The following is a 14,156-nucleotide window of genomic DNA, read 5'->3' as shown; positions in this document are numbered from 1 at the left end:
TAAATTTTCAGTTCGAAGTGATGGAAAATAGAGGAGTGGGCGATAGGTCCGCAATGCGGACCTGACACGGACTTGAACTTAATCTTATCCTAATTATTTTCTATGGGGTTAGAATTCAATCGAAAGAATTTCGAAAAAAAATTACACTGTGAGGGAACTAGTCCGCGTCGCGGACCTGGTCCTCCACGGGCCAATTTTTCCTTCCCATTTTTATTTTATGGAGGGGCATTCCGATCTTTACCCATCCCTTCTATACTTATCCCACAACTGATATAGGTCGTTTTCGACCTTAAGAGACTTTCTAAACATTCCTAAGTCACTTTTAAGCTTTCAAGCAAAAGAAACTAGGGCTAAGGAGAGGAGAAAAGGCTAGGGTTCAAGGATTTCAAGCCAAAATCTTGCAAGTTTGATTGTTTGTCTTCATCCAGGTATGTAAGGCTAAACTAAAACATGAATTTTTTCATCTATGTGCCCATGATTGTGATAGGTTGATTGTGAATGGATTGAGTCCCCGTTACTGTATTCTTGAGAATTGCTTTCCTAAAGTTTACACGTTTTAATGACAGCTAATAAGTTCATGCTTTTCTACGAATGAATTTCTTGAACATATGATTTGAACTACTTGTTTACGTAAACCTTAGTAGCATGTTGATTGCTATTGAATTGTATACACCTTAAGAAGGAGACTAGAGCCTTGAACTGGAAATGTATGATTATGATTGGAATGTGAGCATGATGATAGTATTGATGGTGTTGACGAATTTATAGTTCCGAGTGTTGCCATAAATGATCGCCTAAAATCTCTCTTAACTACATAATTGAGAATGATCGGAAAATTGATTAGTTGAAAGGATTGGATTTGATAGATTGTTGGTTTTTGACCTTATTCTATAAGTTATTTTTGTGATGATTAAGTCTTCCACTGATTGAGAGTTGATTGAATGATTGTGTGAACAAACCAAATGGTTCGCTTGGGTACTAACAATAGTCTATGAGTGTCGGCCACGCCTAGGGTACTCTTTCGGGGCGTGACAAACTTGGTATCAGAGCATAAAGTTTAAGAGTACTAGGAAGTCTATGAATCCATGTCTAGTAAAGTCTTGCTTATGAGTGTGTTGTGCACCAAACATATTATCAGGAGGCTATAAGACATTAGGAATTGTTTCACTTCTTTCATACTCTGAGTTCGTGCTAAAGAGTTTAACCGTAAAAGTTTCTTCCTAATTCGTGCATGACACATTTGCAGATAATGCCTCCTAAACGCATCGCCAGTCAGAGTGTTTTCCTGTGACTATGAATAGTTGATTATGATTTTAAATTATAAGATATATGTCTCACGTGATTAAGTTAGGTTTAATAAATTAAAGATCTAATTAAAGTATATTTATTAAAGCTTATAGGGTAATTTACAATTAAGTAAATTTTCATTTTGATGAAAAGTGACTATTTCATAATTAGGAGATGTTGATGCATGATAAAGTTATTAAGAAATATAACATGTGTTAATATGCATAACGCGTGTCAACACACTCATGAGTCAGCGTGACACGTGTCAACACGCATGAAACATGTGCATGTTTGCCATGTGTCACACATGCCTGAAGAAGATTTGCATGTGACATGTGTCACGATATATTACGTTTGGATCGTACTTGCACAACGTGTTCCTTCTATAAATAACTCATTATGACTTCATTATTACATATCAAAAAAAGAGTATTCCAATTATATATATCTACTCTATATGTAGTTGGTGTATAAGATGATTAATTAAAACAAATTATAATTTGAGTATCTAAATAAAATTATTGACAAATTTAAAAAGTGTAGCTAACTTTGTGTTCAGTTAAACATGGGTCATAGTTATTACTATATAGATGGCTCTAGAAGAAATACCTCTTCGTCAACATATCTGCTGTTTTTAGCCAAGAGTATATATGTAATTTTTGTACTTTTTATATTTAAATTTATTTATCTTATTTTCTTTAATTGTTTTTATATATTTAAAAATTAAGCAAAAAATACTATAAATCACAATAATAACACCTTGAACTATTTTTTTCAAAAAAACATATAAAAAATTCGATTGACTTTTGAAATTCTATCGGTGCCACATAAATTGAGAAAGAAGAAGTAATATATATGATTCAAAAATGATATAAAAATACTATAAATCACAATGATTAATAACTTGAAATATTTGTAAGACGTAAAAAGAATTGTTGACTCTTGAAATTTTATCTGTGGCACATAAAGTAAAACATAGAGAGTAATATATATTATTTGAAAATTATATAAAAAAAATACTACAAATCACAATAATTAACAACTTTAAATATTAAAAAAATTATATAAAAATTTAGATGACTCTAAATTTTAATTATATCACATAAACTAAAACAAAAAATAAATATATATATTGGGTCCATGTTGACACGGACTCCATTCATTCGTTTAAAAAAGAATGATATACTTTTCTTTTTAGTCTATTAAAAAAAATGATATTTTTTTTGTAACACCTTAATTTTAATTTTCTACATGACATATTTAAGGTTACAAGATTAAAAAAACATTTTAATACATTTGACTTTAATTTAGAACTACAAGATTAAAACTCTTATTTATTTTCTTATAATATATATCAAATCAAATTAGGTCATGGAGGGGGTATAAAATAAGAGTGAGAGAGTATTACTTTAATAAAATATGAATGCAGAGAGAGATGGTGAAGTGTTAATGGGGACTTTCCAAGAGTGGCCAGACAAATATTGTTTGTTTATCTCCTGAATTAATAGAAAAGTCATATAAAGACAACCAAGGAGGGAAGCACCTAGTTACAAAAAGTTGTCATCCCCACTTTTGTTTGTTTTTTCACCCATACTTTAATGCTACTAGTTAACTACTACTCTCTTGAAATCAAGCTAAGAATAATAGTGTTTGATGTCATATAGTGCAAGAAGTAATTAGCATTATGGATGAGAAGTTGAAGAGTTATTGTGTAACAGGAGGGACAGGCTTCATAGGGTCATGGCTCATTAAATCTCTTCTTCAAATAGGTTACAAGGTCCATGCTGCTGTGCGCCATCCTGGTTCATTCCTTTATCCCTTCCTTCTTACTAAACTATTGTCTTTCCCTCCTCCCCACAAGCCATCATAACTTCATGTTGATAGTGTATATAATTAAAATTCAATTTTTAAGTTTTTGGACAAATACATAGGGGTTTATCTAGGTCTCATCTTTCAAAAGAGGTAAAAGATCCGATAAATCAAAAATAATTAATTAAGAATTTAAAACTTTTATGAAATAAACATATGAATATGAAGAAACCGACTTTCTTAGTAGAATACAGATAAACATATAAATGATATATTTCATATCGAGTGTGTTCTTTCCACCTTCTAATACACCTCCAATAATCCTAAAAATATGATATGGTATAGATTGTAGTGTAAGTAGGCAATTAATTTCACTTCTACTTCTTTATATTTCATTTATTTTGCTAATCTTAACTCTTGTTATTTGACTCTCTATAGCTCTAAGGCAAAAGCCATGATCCACTTATAGTGGGATTTGATTCAAATTAAATCAGCAAAGAAAATGTAGAAATAATATTACTATTCCCTCTGTTTCAATTTGTTTTGTCTTATTTTTCTTTTTAGTCCATTTTAAGAAAAAACCTTTTTACTTTGGCAATTTTTAAATTTTAATTTTTATATCACATTTTAAAACTATGAGAAAAAATTAGATTTTGATACATTTTTCATATCTTTAATTTAAAATCATAAAATTAAAAAAAATAATTTTAAAAATTATATATGAAATCAAAATTAGACAAATAAATTAAATTACTTAACAATATACTTTTAAGCATATGCTAGTACGGTCGCGACAACAGAATTTAGTCCAAGCTGACTCAACCCATTAATTTTTTTGGTAATCGGATATCAATTTCGGATAGATCCGAGCTACACCTAAATGGGCTGATCCTGGGCCGAATTTAGGGTTAAGGGTTGGTTGTCCGGCCCAGTCCACTAGCCGCCAAAGTCTAGGTGTTGGGCTATTGTGTCGGGACGGATTCTGGGTCATGGGCCTCAATGGATCTAGTTCATGGATCAGGCCAAAAATTTATTTATGAAAAAATTATCTAATTACACTTATCATATTTTCCATTATTTTCATGCATTTCAAAAAATTTCAAAAATTCTTTCTTTTATTTATTTGGATACATTAATTCTGATTCATAAATTATCTCTATGTTCAATGTATCATGCTTTAAATGTTACCTGTTGATATATAAATTCTAATTATTGTATCTGAATTATTGAATTAATGTATCCGGATTACCATATTTTTAAGGAATTTCTATAAATTGAAAAAGGGTAGGGAAAAATGGTAATTAACCCTTTACACTATGTGATTTATGTAAGCTTCCCTTTATTTATTTATTTATTTATTTATTTTGAAGTTAAGTCTTTCCAACTAATTAAATTTAAAATTTTGAAATTTGTGATTTGAGTTTAATCATGTAGTGCATCGTTATTTTGATTATTTATTTTAAAGTTAAGTTGTTATTTATTGTGATTTATAGTACTTTTTATGTCGTTTTCAAATAATACATGTTACTTTCTCTGTCCCAACTTATGTGACACCCATAGAATTTCAAGAGTCAATCCAATTTTTATATGTCTATTAAATTGTTAATTATCGCGATTTATAATTTTTTTTACCTAATTTTCAAATATATAAAAGACTAAAAAAAAATAAGATGAACAAATTAAAGCGGAGAAACCACGGAAAAATGATCAAAATGCCCTTTTACATGCCAAAGCAGACATGTTGACCTGTTGCCTGCTTTTGCATAGAAACTTCCTCTTATTGGATATTTATATTACTCCTATGTTTCAATTTATGTAGCATTGTTCGAATTTAGAGAATCGAATAATTTAATTTTGATCGTGAATTCGACATGAAATTTACATATTTGAAAACTACATAAAAAGTACTATAAGCTAAGTAACAATAATTGATAATTTAAAATATTTAAAAAAGTACAATCGAAAATAAACTTTTGAAATGTACCACGTACATAAATTGAGACGGAAAAGTACTGAACTGTTTGGTTAAACTATAAAGAGTAAATGTAATTAACAACGCTGAACTAATCGAGTCTCAAACTATAAATACTTGAAACTAGGAAGGAAAATCCATAAACACACACTAAAACCAATCATGAGATGTATCAATTCATGATTCATGCAAACCATATATGATTTTGAGAGTTGAGACAGTTAAATTATAAGAGTAATGAAAGTTGACTAATAATATATGTACGACTCATCCATTCTAAGTGCTCAACTCTTCAAAATTTATAATTAAGAAATTCAAATTATCAAGTCAAACTATATCTTTTTTTTTTTTTTAAGTTTTCACTCGATGTCGATAAAATTTTCGAAACATAATATTTAGGTATGAATTATGATACACCTTCATAAGTCTCCAAACAACCGTGTGCTCAACTTAGAGCCCGAGTGAGAACATAATATTTAGTGTAAATTTTTCAAGGCATCACGCATTCAAAATCCCTTATTGCGTTAAGTGTCATATGGGATGCAACCTTACCCCCTCATAACTTGTTCTACCATATTTCAGACCCCTGCACATTATAATTAAGGGTGGAATGACCGCACTGATTGGATTGTTTTCCTCGTTTAATTAGAGAAACCGCATTTAGATAACATGTGTTAGAGACAAAATCATTATCGCACATTAAACCTTTTACAGAGAAATCATCACATCTATTGAAGTTGGCTGAGGGCAGTGATAGGCTAAGATTGTTCAAAGCTGATTTAAGAGAAGAAGGGAGCTTTGATGAAGCAATGAGAGGTTGCAATGGCCTATTCCATGTTGCTGCATCCATGGAATTCTGGCCACAAACCACAGAAAATGTTGGTAAATATTCTTATCTAAATCATTAGTTTTGGAGTTCCAAGTAATTTGAATCAAGGGTAAAAAGGTCCAAATTTGTTACTATGTGAAATTGAATAATATTGCCCTTCATTTGACTTTTGACTCATTCCTACCTTGTCGTTAGAAAATCGTCTCGTATTTGACCTTGTCATTAACAAAGCTCCATCGTGAAAATGAGTTTTAAATTCTTCAAGGAAAAAAAATTTATTTTACTATGGTTTAAAATTACTCTCAGATTATCTGCAACAAATTACACCTAATATTTAAACAGAAGTCAAATAGAAGGCAAAATTGTTCAACTTCAAGTGCTACAAGGACAAATTGACCTTTTTTTTCTTTTAATTAAAGAAAGTAAATAAAAGTAATTTATTGTCTTATTTTGACTTGAAGACAACTATGTTCAAGAAAATATCATAGAGCCTGCAATCCAGGGGACCTTGAATGTTCTCAAATCTTGCTTAAAATCCAAATCTGTGAAAAAAGTTGTTTTCACATCATCAATTAGTACAGTAACTGCCAGAGACAGCTCTGGGAAATGGAGACCTCTTGTGGATGAATCTTGCAAGATACATGTCCAACATGTTAAGCACACAAAACCAAGTGGTTGGGTAATTCTTTTTTCCTATACTCAAGCTATTATGTTGTTTCAACTCTTAAAAAATATTGACATATGCACCTTGGATCCTTCAAAGCTAACACATTTTTGAAGAATCTGATATAAATGGGACAATATTTTTTGAGAGTCCAAGTAACATAACTCAAAGAGTACTACAACTATCATTTTAGATTATTTTTTATGTTACCATATGCACTTATATTATTTATAATGCACTTTTATAGGTTTATGTATTAGTAAAGGTTTTGACAGAGGATGCAGCATTTCAATTTGCAAAAGAAAATGGCATTGATTTGGTTTCAACAATAACACCAACTGTAGCTGGTCCATTCCTTACTCCTACAGTTCCATCAAGCATTCGAGTTCTCTTGTCACCAATAACAGGTTTGACAGAACCCGGTATCCATGAAGAAAACAAAATCTAATAACAATGAACAGAAGAAAAGAAGAGGAGAAGAGGATTTAACTATGTAGGAGACAATGAATTTCTGCCATTAGAGAGAAGTTTGAGTAACTGAAATTATAAGGGTTAAGCTAGAATGTTCCTATCCTCCACTATATATACATGAGCTAATCTTGTACCTAACTTGACAGTTGTACACTAGATACTTAACTAATTGACTAACCACTAATTAGTTACAACTAACCATTAGTTACAATAAACAAATAACAACCTTCTAACTAACTAGTCATGTCACAGCTCCTACTTCATCACTCTCCCTCAAGCTGGTAGGTACGAAAACATCTAATACTCAGCTTGGAAATCAGATACTCATGCTGTGACCTATATAACCCCTTTGTCATTATATCTTCTTGTTGTTCATGTGTACTTAAAAACAATGGCTTGATCAGTCCCTTTTGAATCTTTTCTCTAATGAAATGACAATCTATCTCTATGTGCTTTGTTCTCTCATGATATATTGGATTTGCTGCTATCTGTAGTGCAGTTTTACTGTCACAAAAAAGCTCTACTAGCATTTCCAACTCTTCACCCAATTCTTTATACAATCCAACAATCCATATTATTTCAGAAACAGTAGAAGCCATGCTCCTGTACTCTGACTCTGCTGAGCTCCTTGAGATGGTTGTTTGCTTCTTTGACTTTCAAGAAATCAAGGATTCACCATGTTTGATCAAGAAATTTGTAACTGATCTTCTAGTATTTGGGCATGATACCCAATCAGTATCACAGTATCCTGTCAACTTATTCTTATTTCTGCTACTCATTAAAATTCTCATAGTAGTCTTCCTTTCTATGTATCTTACTATCTTCAATGTTGCTTCCATATGAGATCTTTTTGGCTTCTGTAAAAATTGACTCAAGGTTTGAACTGCAAAAAAAAAAATCCGGACTAGTTAGTGTTAGGTATAGTAATCTTCCAATTAACTCTGATATGGTCTTATGTCCTCCGATATTGGATCATTTGTTGTTCCTGTTGCTTCATCTACTTCTGTGGTTGTCAGCTTAATATTGGTGTCTAGTAGTGTCCATGATGGTTTATCTCCAGTTAGACCCACTTCTTCAATCATTTCCAAAGCATACTTCCTTTGGTTCATCAATATTCCCTTTTCTGATCTGATGAACTCAATTCCTAGGAAGTACTTCAGAGTTCCAAGATCCTTGATCTTGAACTTAGCATGAAGTTCTTTCTTGGTTTACTCAATCAGTACCAAATCATTGCCAGCAATCAGCATATCATCAACATATACCAGAATCACCACAATCTTTCCATGCTTTCTCTTGATAAACAATGAATGTTCTAAGCCACTTTGGACAAAACTAAAGTAATCAAGGCAGTAGTAAGCATCACATTCCACTGTCTGCTGGCTTGTTTAATGCCATATAGGGATTTGACTAGCCTACACACCAAGCCTTGTGACTCCCCTGATTAAAAAATCCCTCAGGCAGGGACATGTACACCTTATCATATAAATCACCCTGTAAAAATATATTATACACATCCATTTGATGAATGTGCCAAGCAGAAGCAGCTGCTATAGATAATACACTTCTTATTGTGACAATCTTCATAACAGGAGAAAAAGTATCCACGTAGTTAAGTCCCTCCCCTTGGTTATAACCTTTTGCAACCAGTCTTGCCTTAAATCTTTCAATTTGACCATCAACTTTGAATTTCACTTTGTAAACCCATCTACAATCAATAGGATATTTACTTGGAGGTAGAGGGACTAACTTCCAAGTATGATTGTCTTCAAGGGCCTGAATCTCCTCTTTCATAGCTTGGATCCATTGTGGATCTGAACAAGCTTCATGATAGGATTTTGATTCAGTAATACAAGAGAAAACAATTAAGTACTACTGGTATGAAGGAGTTATGTTAGCATGACTCAGCAAATGAGAAATGGGATATGGGGCTGTTGGAAACATAATCTGTCATCCAAGTAGGCTGCTTTCTTTGTCTGGAAGAAGTACTAACAACTAGTACCTCAATGGTAGGTACAATATCAAGGACCACAGGATCAGCAGAAACTTCATTAATAGTAGTTCCTTTATCAGGAGGAGAATTCAAGAAGACTGAATCAGTAGGTTCCTCATCAGGGAAGGAAGCATGTGGCTCAGATATAAAAGGGTCTATAGAGGTATTTAAAAAGATAGGACCAATGTGTGTTTGTGTCCTAAAGGGAAAAATATCTTCTTTGAAAAGCACATCTCTGGATAAGAAAAAAGAGTGAGTGACCAAGCTGTATAATACATAACCCTTAGTCACTGAAGAATACCCCATGTGAACTGCAGGCACAACTCTTGCTTCAAACTTATCACCTGAAGGCAACCTCTTAGCATAGCACAAACATCCCAAAGTTTGGAGATGATTAATAACTGAAGGTAATCTATTCATTATGTAAACAACCTCTAAAACACAATGTCCCCAGAACTTCAAAGGAAGAGATCCTTGAAATCTGATTGCCCTGGCCAACTCCAAAATATATCTATGCTTTCTCTCAACAACTTCATTGTATTGAGGAGTGTAAACACAACTTCTTTGATGCACTATACCATTGTCCAAAAATAACTATACACATTCGGAATTAACAAACTCATATCCATTATCTGTCCTGAATATCTTAATGGTCTTATTGAACTGAGTTTGGATTAGCTGTATAAAGTTTGAAAGCACTACTATAACATCACTTTTAAGTTTGAGCAAATATATCTAAGTCATACGTGAATGATCATCAACAACAGTCAAAAACAATCTATATCCATCAATAGTTTGAACATGAAAAGGACCCCATACATCTAAATGGATCAAATCAAAAACAATAGAAGACTTGGTGTCACTAACAGGAAAAAACATTCTAGTGTGTTTAGCAAGAGGACACAATTCACACTTATCTAAAATTTATTTGCAATCACTATGATCAATATCTAGTAGCTTCTGCATTCCACCAACAGAGGCATGACCCATCCTTCTATGCCACAACATAACATCTACTTTATTCTTTGTAGCAATCAATCCTCTTATCAGCAGTGCTTATCTTGTTTTCCTTTTATTTTGTGCTTCAACAAATAAAGGCCTTCCTTTTCTCTACCAATCTCCAACACCTTCCCACTTGAGAGGTCCTAGAGTATGCAAAATTTAGGGAAACAATTGTCTGAACAACACAACTCCTTGGTTTTCTTGGCTATTGACAATAGGTTATACCTAAAGTCAGGTATATACAACACATTACTTATAGTCTGACCATCAATTATTTCGCAACTACCAATATGAGTTACATTTACTACTTCACCATTAGGTAGATGAATCTGTTTATGACTAACAACAATGAGTTTGTATTGCAACAACTCTTTATTAGATGTCATATGATTTGTAGCTCTGTCTACTATCCATTCCCCCCTTTTATCTTTTACATAAGATATCGAAACAATACCTCATTCCTCATTTACAGTCACATTGGATGTAAGAATGTTACCTTCCATGGTAGGAGGTTCTGAAATTGATAATTTTTCCATGTTTGCTGAGAAGGTTTCCCCTTGCAAATCCTTGGCTACGAACTACATTAATCGATTGTAGTGATAAGGATCTTCTATCAACTTATTGTAATTACCCTGAGAATTGTGAGGTACAACTGCTCCTCTGTAAACCTCATTGTCAGGTGTTTTGCCTTTGGTTCCTTCTAACAATTTAAAGACCTCTTCCTTCACATTATATTCTCTCCCTCTAGGTTCTTCTCTTATTACTTGGTATCCATTGTTTCTAGGATCTCTATCACGTGTATGAGGAGTATTGGTATTGCCTGGTTTCTTTTTAAATTTGTAATCTAGAGGATAATCATGCAACTTGGTTCCTCCTCGGCTTGTCATGAGAGTTGTTATTTCCCAGTCATAGATGATTCAATCACATTGGCCACAACTCTTTGACTTTCTCGTTCAATCATCATAGAATAGGCTTGGTTAATAGATGAAAGTGGAACTAACATCAAAATCTAACCCCGAGACTGTTCATATGATTCATTCAGTCCCTTTAGAAATTGCAGCATCTTTTATCTCTTCATAAACTCCTCTAAATCACGTGGTTTCTCTTAATTGAATCTAGAAAAAAGGGCTAAGCTATCAAATTCAGCCCACAACAAACATAACTTTATAAAATACTCAAAAATGCTACTCATACCTTGAGTTATGGTTGCAATTTCCCTGTGCAGCTGGAAGATCCTGGAGCTAGGGGTGCTCACGGTTCGGTTTGGATCGATTTTTATTTAAAAAATAATCAAACCAATTGAGTCGGTTATTCAAATTGTCAAATCAAACCAAACCAAACTATATCGGTTTTTACTATTCGGTTTTTGTCGGTTTTTAAATCACCTTGTAGACACTAGTCATTATTTGAATTTAAACTTATTTGAAATAGTATTGCCAAGAATAGTCACTACTAAAACTAAACTCAGGAGCATAATTATTCTTAGCAATGATGATATGAAGTCCACATTTTGTTTACTTTTACTTTGGGTCCAACCATGCAAGATGGACTCATTTCATTAGAAGTCCATCAAAATATTTTGACCCAATCTAGTATAATTCAAAAGCATGGCCAAGATCAAGAATATAAAAATTCAATATAAATTGTATTTTTTCATAAAAAAATTAAAATACACACACATATATATACAAATTTAATTTTTAAAATATGTATATATAAAGTCGGTTTGGTTCGGTTTTTTCGGTTTTTTTTAGACTTGAAACCAAAACCAAACCAAATATAGTCGGTTTTTAAATTTAAAAACCAAACCAAATCAAACCAAATAAATGTCGGTTTTTTTTTCCAGTTTGGTTTGGTTATCGATTTGGTTCGGTTTTTCGATTTTTCGTGTTCAGCCCTACCTGGAGCCATCAACCTTATCAAAATGCTCTTTCAGATCATTCCATATAGAGCTTGCATCAGAAGAATACACAATTCCACCTAGTAACTCCTTTGATACACAATTCATTATCCACGATAGAACTATCGCATTGCATCGTTCCTATAGATTTGTCAAGTTTGTACCAAAATTAGGCTTTTTATATGTTCCATTGATGAATCCCAACTTGTTGCATCCAAGTATGGCGATTCGCATCGAACGACTCCAAACTGAGTAATTCTTAGATCCTGTTAATTGAATAGAAATCAATACCACTCTATAAATGTCTGTCGTATTCAGATACAATTGATGATTATGACTCAGCTTCTCTGGCAGCTCATTATCTAGAACATCTGCCATTGTTCCTCTCACTGGTTTCGATAATTTTGATCTTTAAACAGCTCAATCTAGACCATATCAATGGTCAAAAGCTCTGATACTATGAAGAAAACATAATCTAATAACAATGAATAGAAGAGGAGAAGAGGAATTAACTATGTAGGAGACAATGAATTTCTGCCATTAGAGAGAAGTTTGAGTAACTGCAATTACAAGGGTTAAGCTAGAATATTCCTTTCCTCCACTATATATACATGAGCTAATCTTGTACCTAACTTGATAGTTGTACACTAGTTACTTAACTAATTGACTAACCACTAATTAGTAACAACTAACATTAGTTACAATAAACAAATAACAACCTTCTAACTAACTAGTCATGTCACATCTCCTACTTCATCAGTAACTTTGGTATGAACCTTGTATATTTGTTAAGTAATGCACTGAATATGTACATATAATGATTAATGAACTTCAAATCATGAATTAGTTTCTGTATTTGTAACTTTACAAATGGCTTATTTTCACTTTCATCAAATAGATGCACATAAAAAACATGTCTTTTCACAAGGTACATTTTATTCATAATCCTCTTTAATTTTATAGGTGATCCTAAACTGTTTGCTATACTCACTTCTGTGAACACAAGAATGGGATCAATAGCATTAGCTCATATTGAGGATATGTGTCGCGCCCATATATTTCTCATGGAGAACGTTAAAGCAGAAGGACGATATATATGTTGTGGTCAAAGTTGGGCAATGGCTGAAGTTATCGATCACCTTAAAAAAGAGTATCCTTGCCCCGCTTTAGAGAGGTTATCAATCCATTTCTACTTATATTTACAGTTAACACGAATAATTTACATGAAAGTACTAGCCTAATTCTTCGTGTTACAGGCTAGATAACGGAGGACATGATTCAGTAATCCCATCGGAGATATCATCAAAGAAATTGAAAGTTCTGGGATTTTCTTTCAAGTATGAAATCAACGATATCATACGAGATACAATTAGTAATTGTATACATCATGGCTTATTACCATATATTCAAAAGTAAGAATTGTTTTATTGTATGAGCAGAGTATTCAAATCTTTGAGGTAGAGATAGATGGTTTTTTGGTGTGTGATTGCTAATTTTGTAGACAATAGTAAAGGTGCAACTTACTTCTAATTGGAATATTTACATATGAAGATAAAGAATTGTCATTTGGTTGTTGAAAATGTCTTATTAGATAAAGAATAACTTTTATGATGCATTCCAATTCTATGTTTATTCTTTCTTTTATTATAAATAGCTAAATTTCTTGTTAGGGTTGTTAAACTAAATGATGAAAAGTTTATAGGATACGCAAAATATTATACACTATTAGAATGTTGTCGGTGGATAGTTAATTCAAAAATTATATCGTATAGTTTAACGGTTGCAAATGTTGATCACACCATTACTCTAATTAAAATAAAAAGAGAGAATTGATCAGAGAGAATAAAGAGAATATGATGCTAACAAGGAAAAGAATAAAATTGAAAACCTATTTACTTTAACCATGGTTTAGGAGTTATTTTAATTGAATAAAATATTGACCTTTTGATTTAAAAATGGCCATTAAAATTGACGATTGACAATTAAAGTTGCCCGTCCTTTCAATCAAATCAATGATAGTAAATTCAGTGTAATTCCACAAGTATGATCTGAAAAGGATAAGATGTACGTAACTTTACCTCTATCTTACAAACTCTCTAACACTCTTTGTGCTCCTACCATTAAAAATAATTTACTCTATGTCTCTTAATTTTGTAAAGATAACCTAATCACTATAGAATTCTCTTCTTTTTCTTTTCTGTGAAAGACTTGAAAACGTAGACTCCATTGGTG

The 14,156-nt window shown here is 32.3% G+C and overlaps 1 protein-coding gene across 1 annotated transcript; it reads left to right on the top strand.

Moving 5' to 3' along the window:
- Window positions 1–2,721: 2,721 nt before the first annotated feature.
- On the top strand, window positions 2,722–13,463 carry LOC129871765 (dihydroflavonol 4-reductase). Its single transcript, XM_055946751.1, has 6 exons — window positions 2,722–3,089; window positions 5,783–5,950; window positions 6,359–6,576; window positions 6,809–6,968; window positions 12,888–13,098; window positions 13,181–13,463. The coding sequence occupies exons 1-6, from the start codon at window positions 2,972–2,974 to the stop codon at window positions 13,338–13,340; spliced, it is 1,035 nt and encodes a 344-aa protein (XP_055802726.1). The 5' UTR covers window positions 2,722–2,971; the 3' UTR covers window positions 13,341–13,463.
- The last annotated feature ends 693 nt before the right edge of the window (window positions 13,464–14,156 follow it).

The sequence above is a fragment of the Solanum dulcamara genome, chromosome 10 (genome assembly GCF_947179165.1).
Source record: "Solanum dulcamara chromosome 10, daSolDulc1.2, whole genome shotgun sequence".
Lineage (NCBI taxonomy): Eukaryota > Viridiplantae > Streptophyta > Magnoliopsida > Solanales > Solanaceae > Solanum > Solanum dulcamara.
Note: the sequence above shows the minus strand (reverse complement) of the source record. Positions and strands in the feature narration are given on the sequence as shown.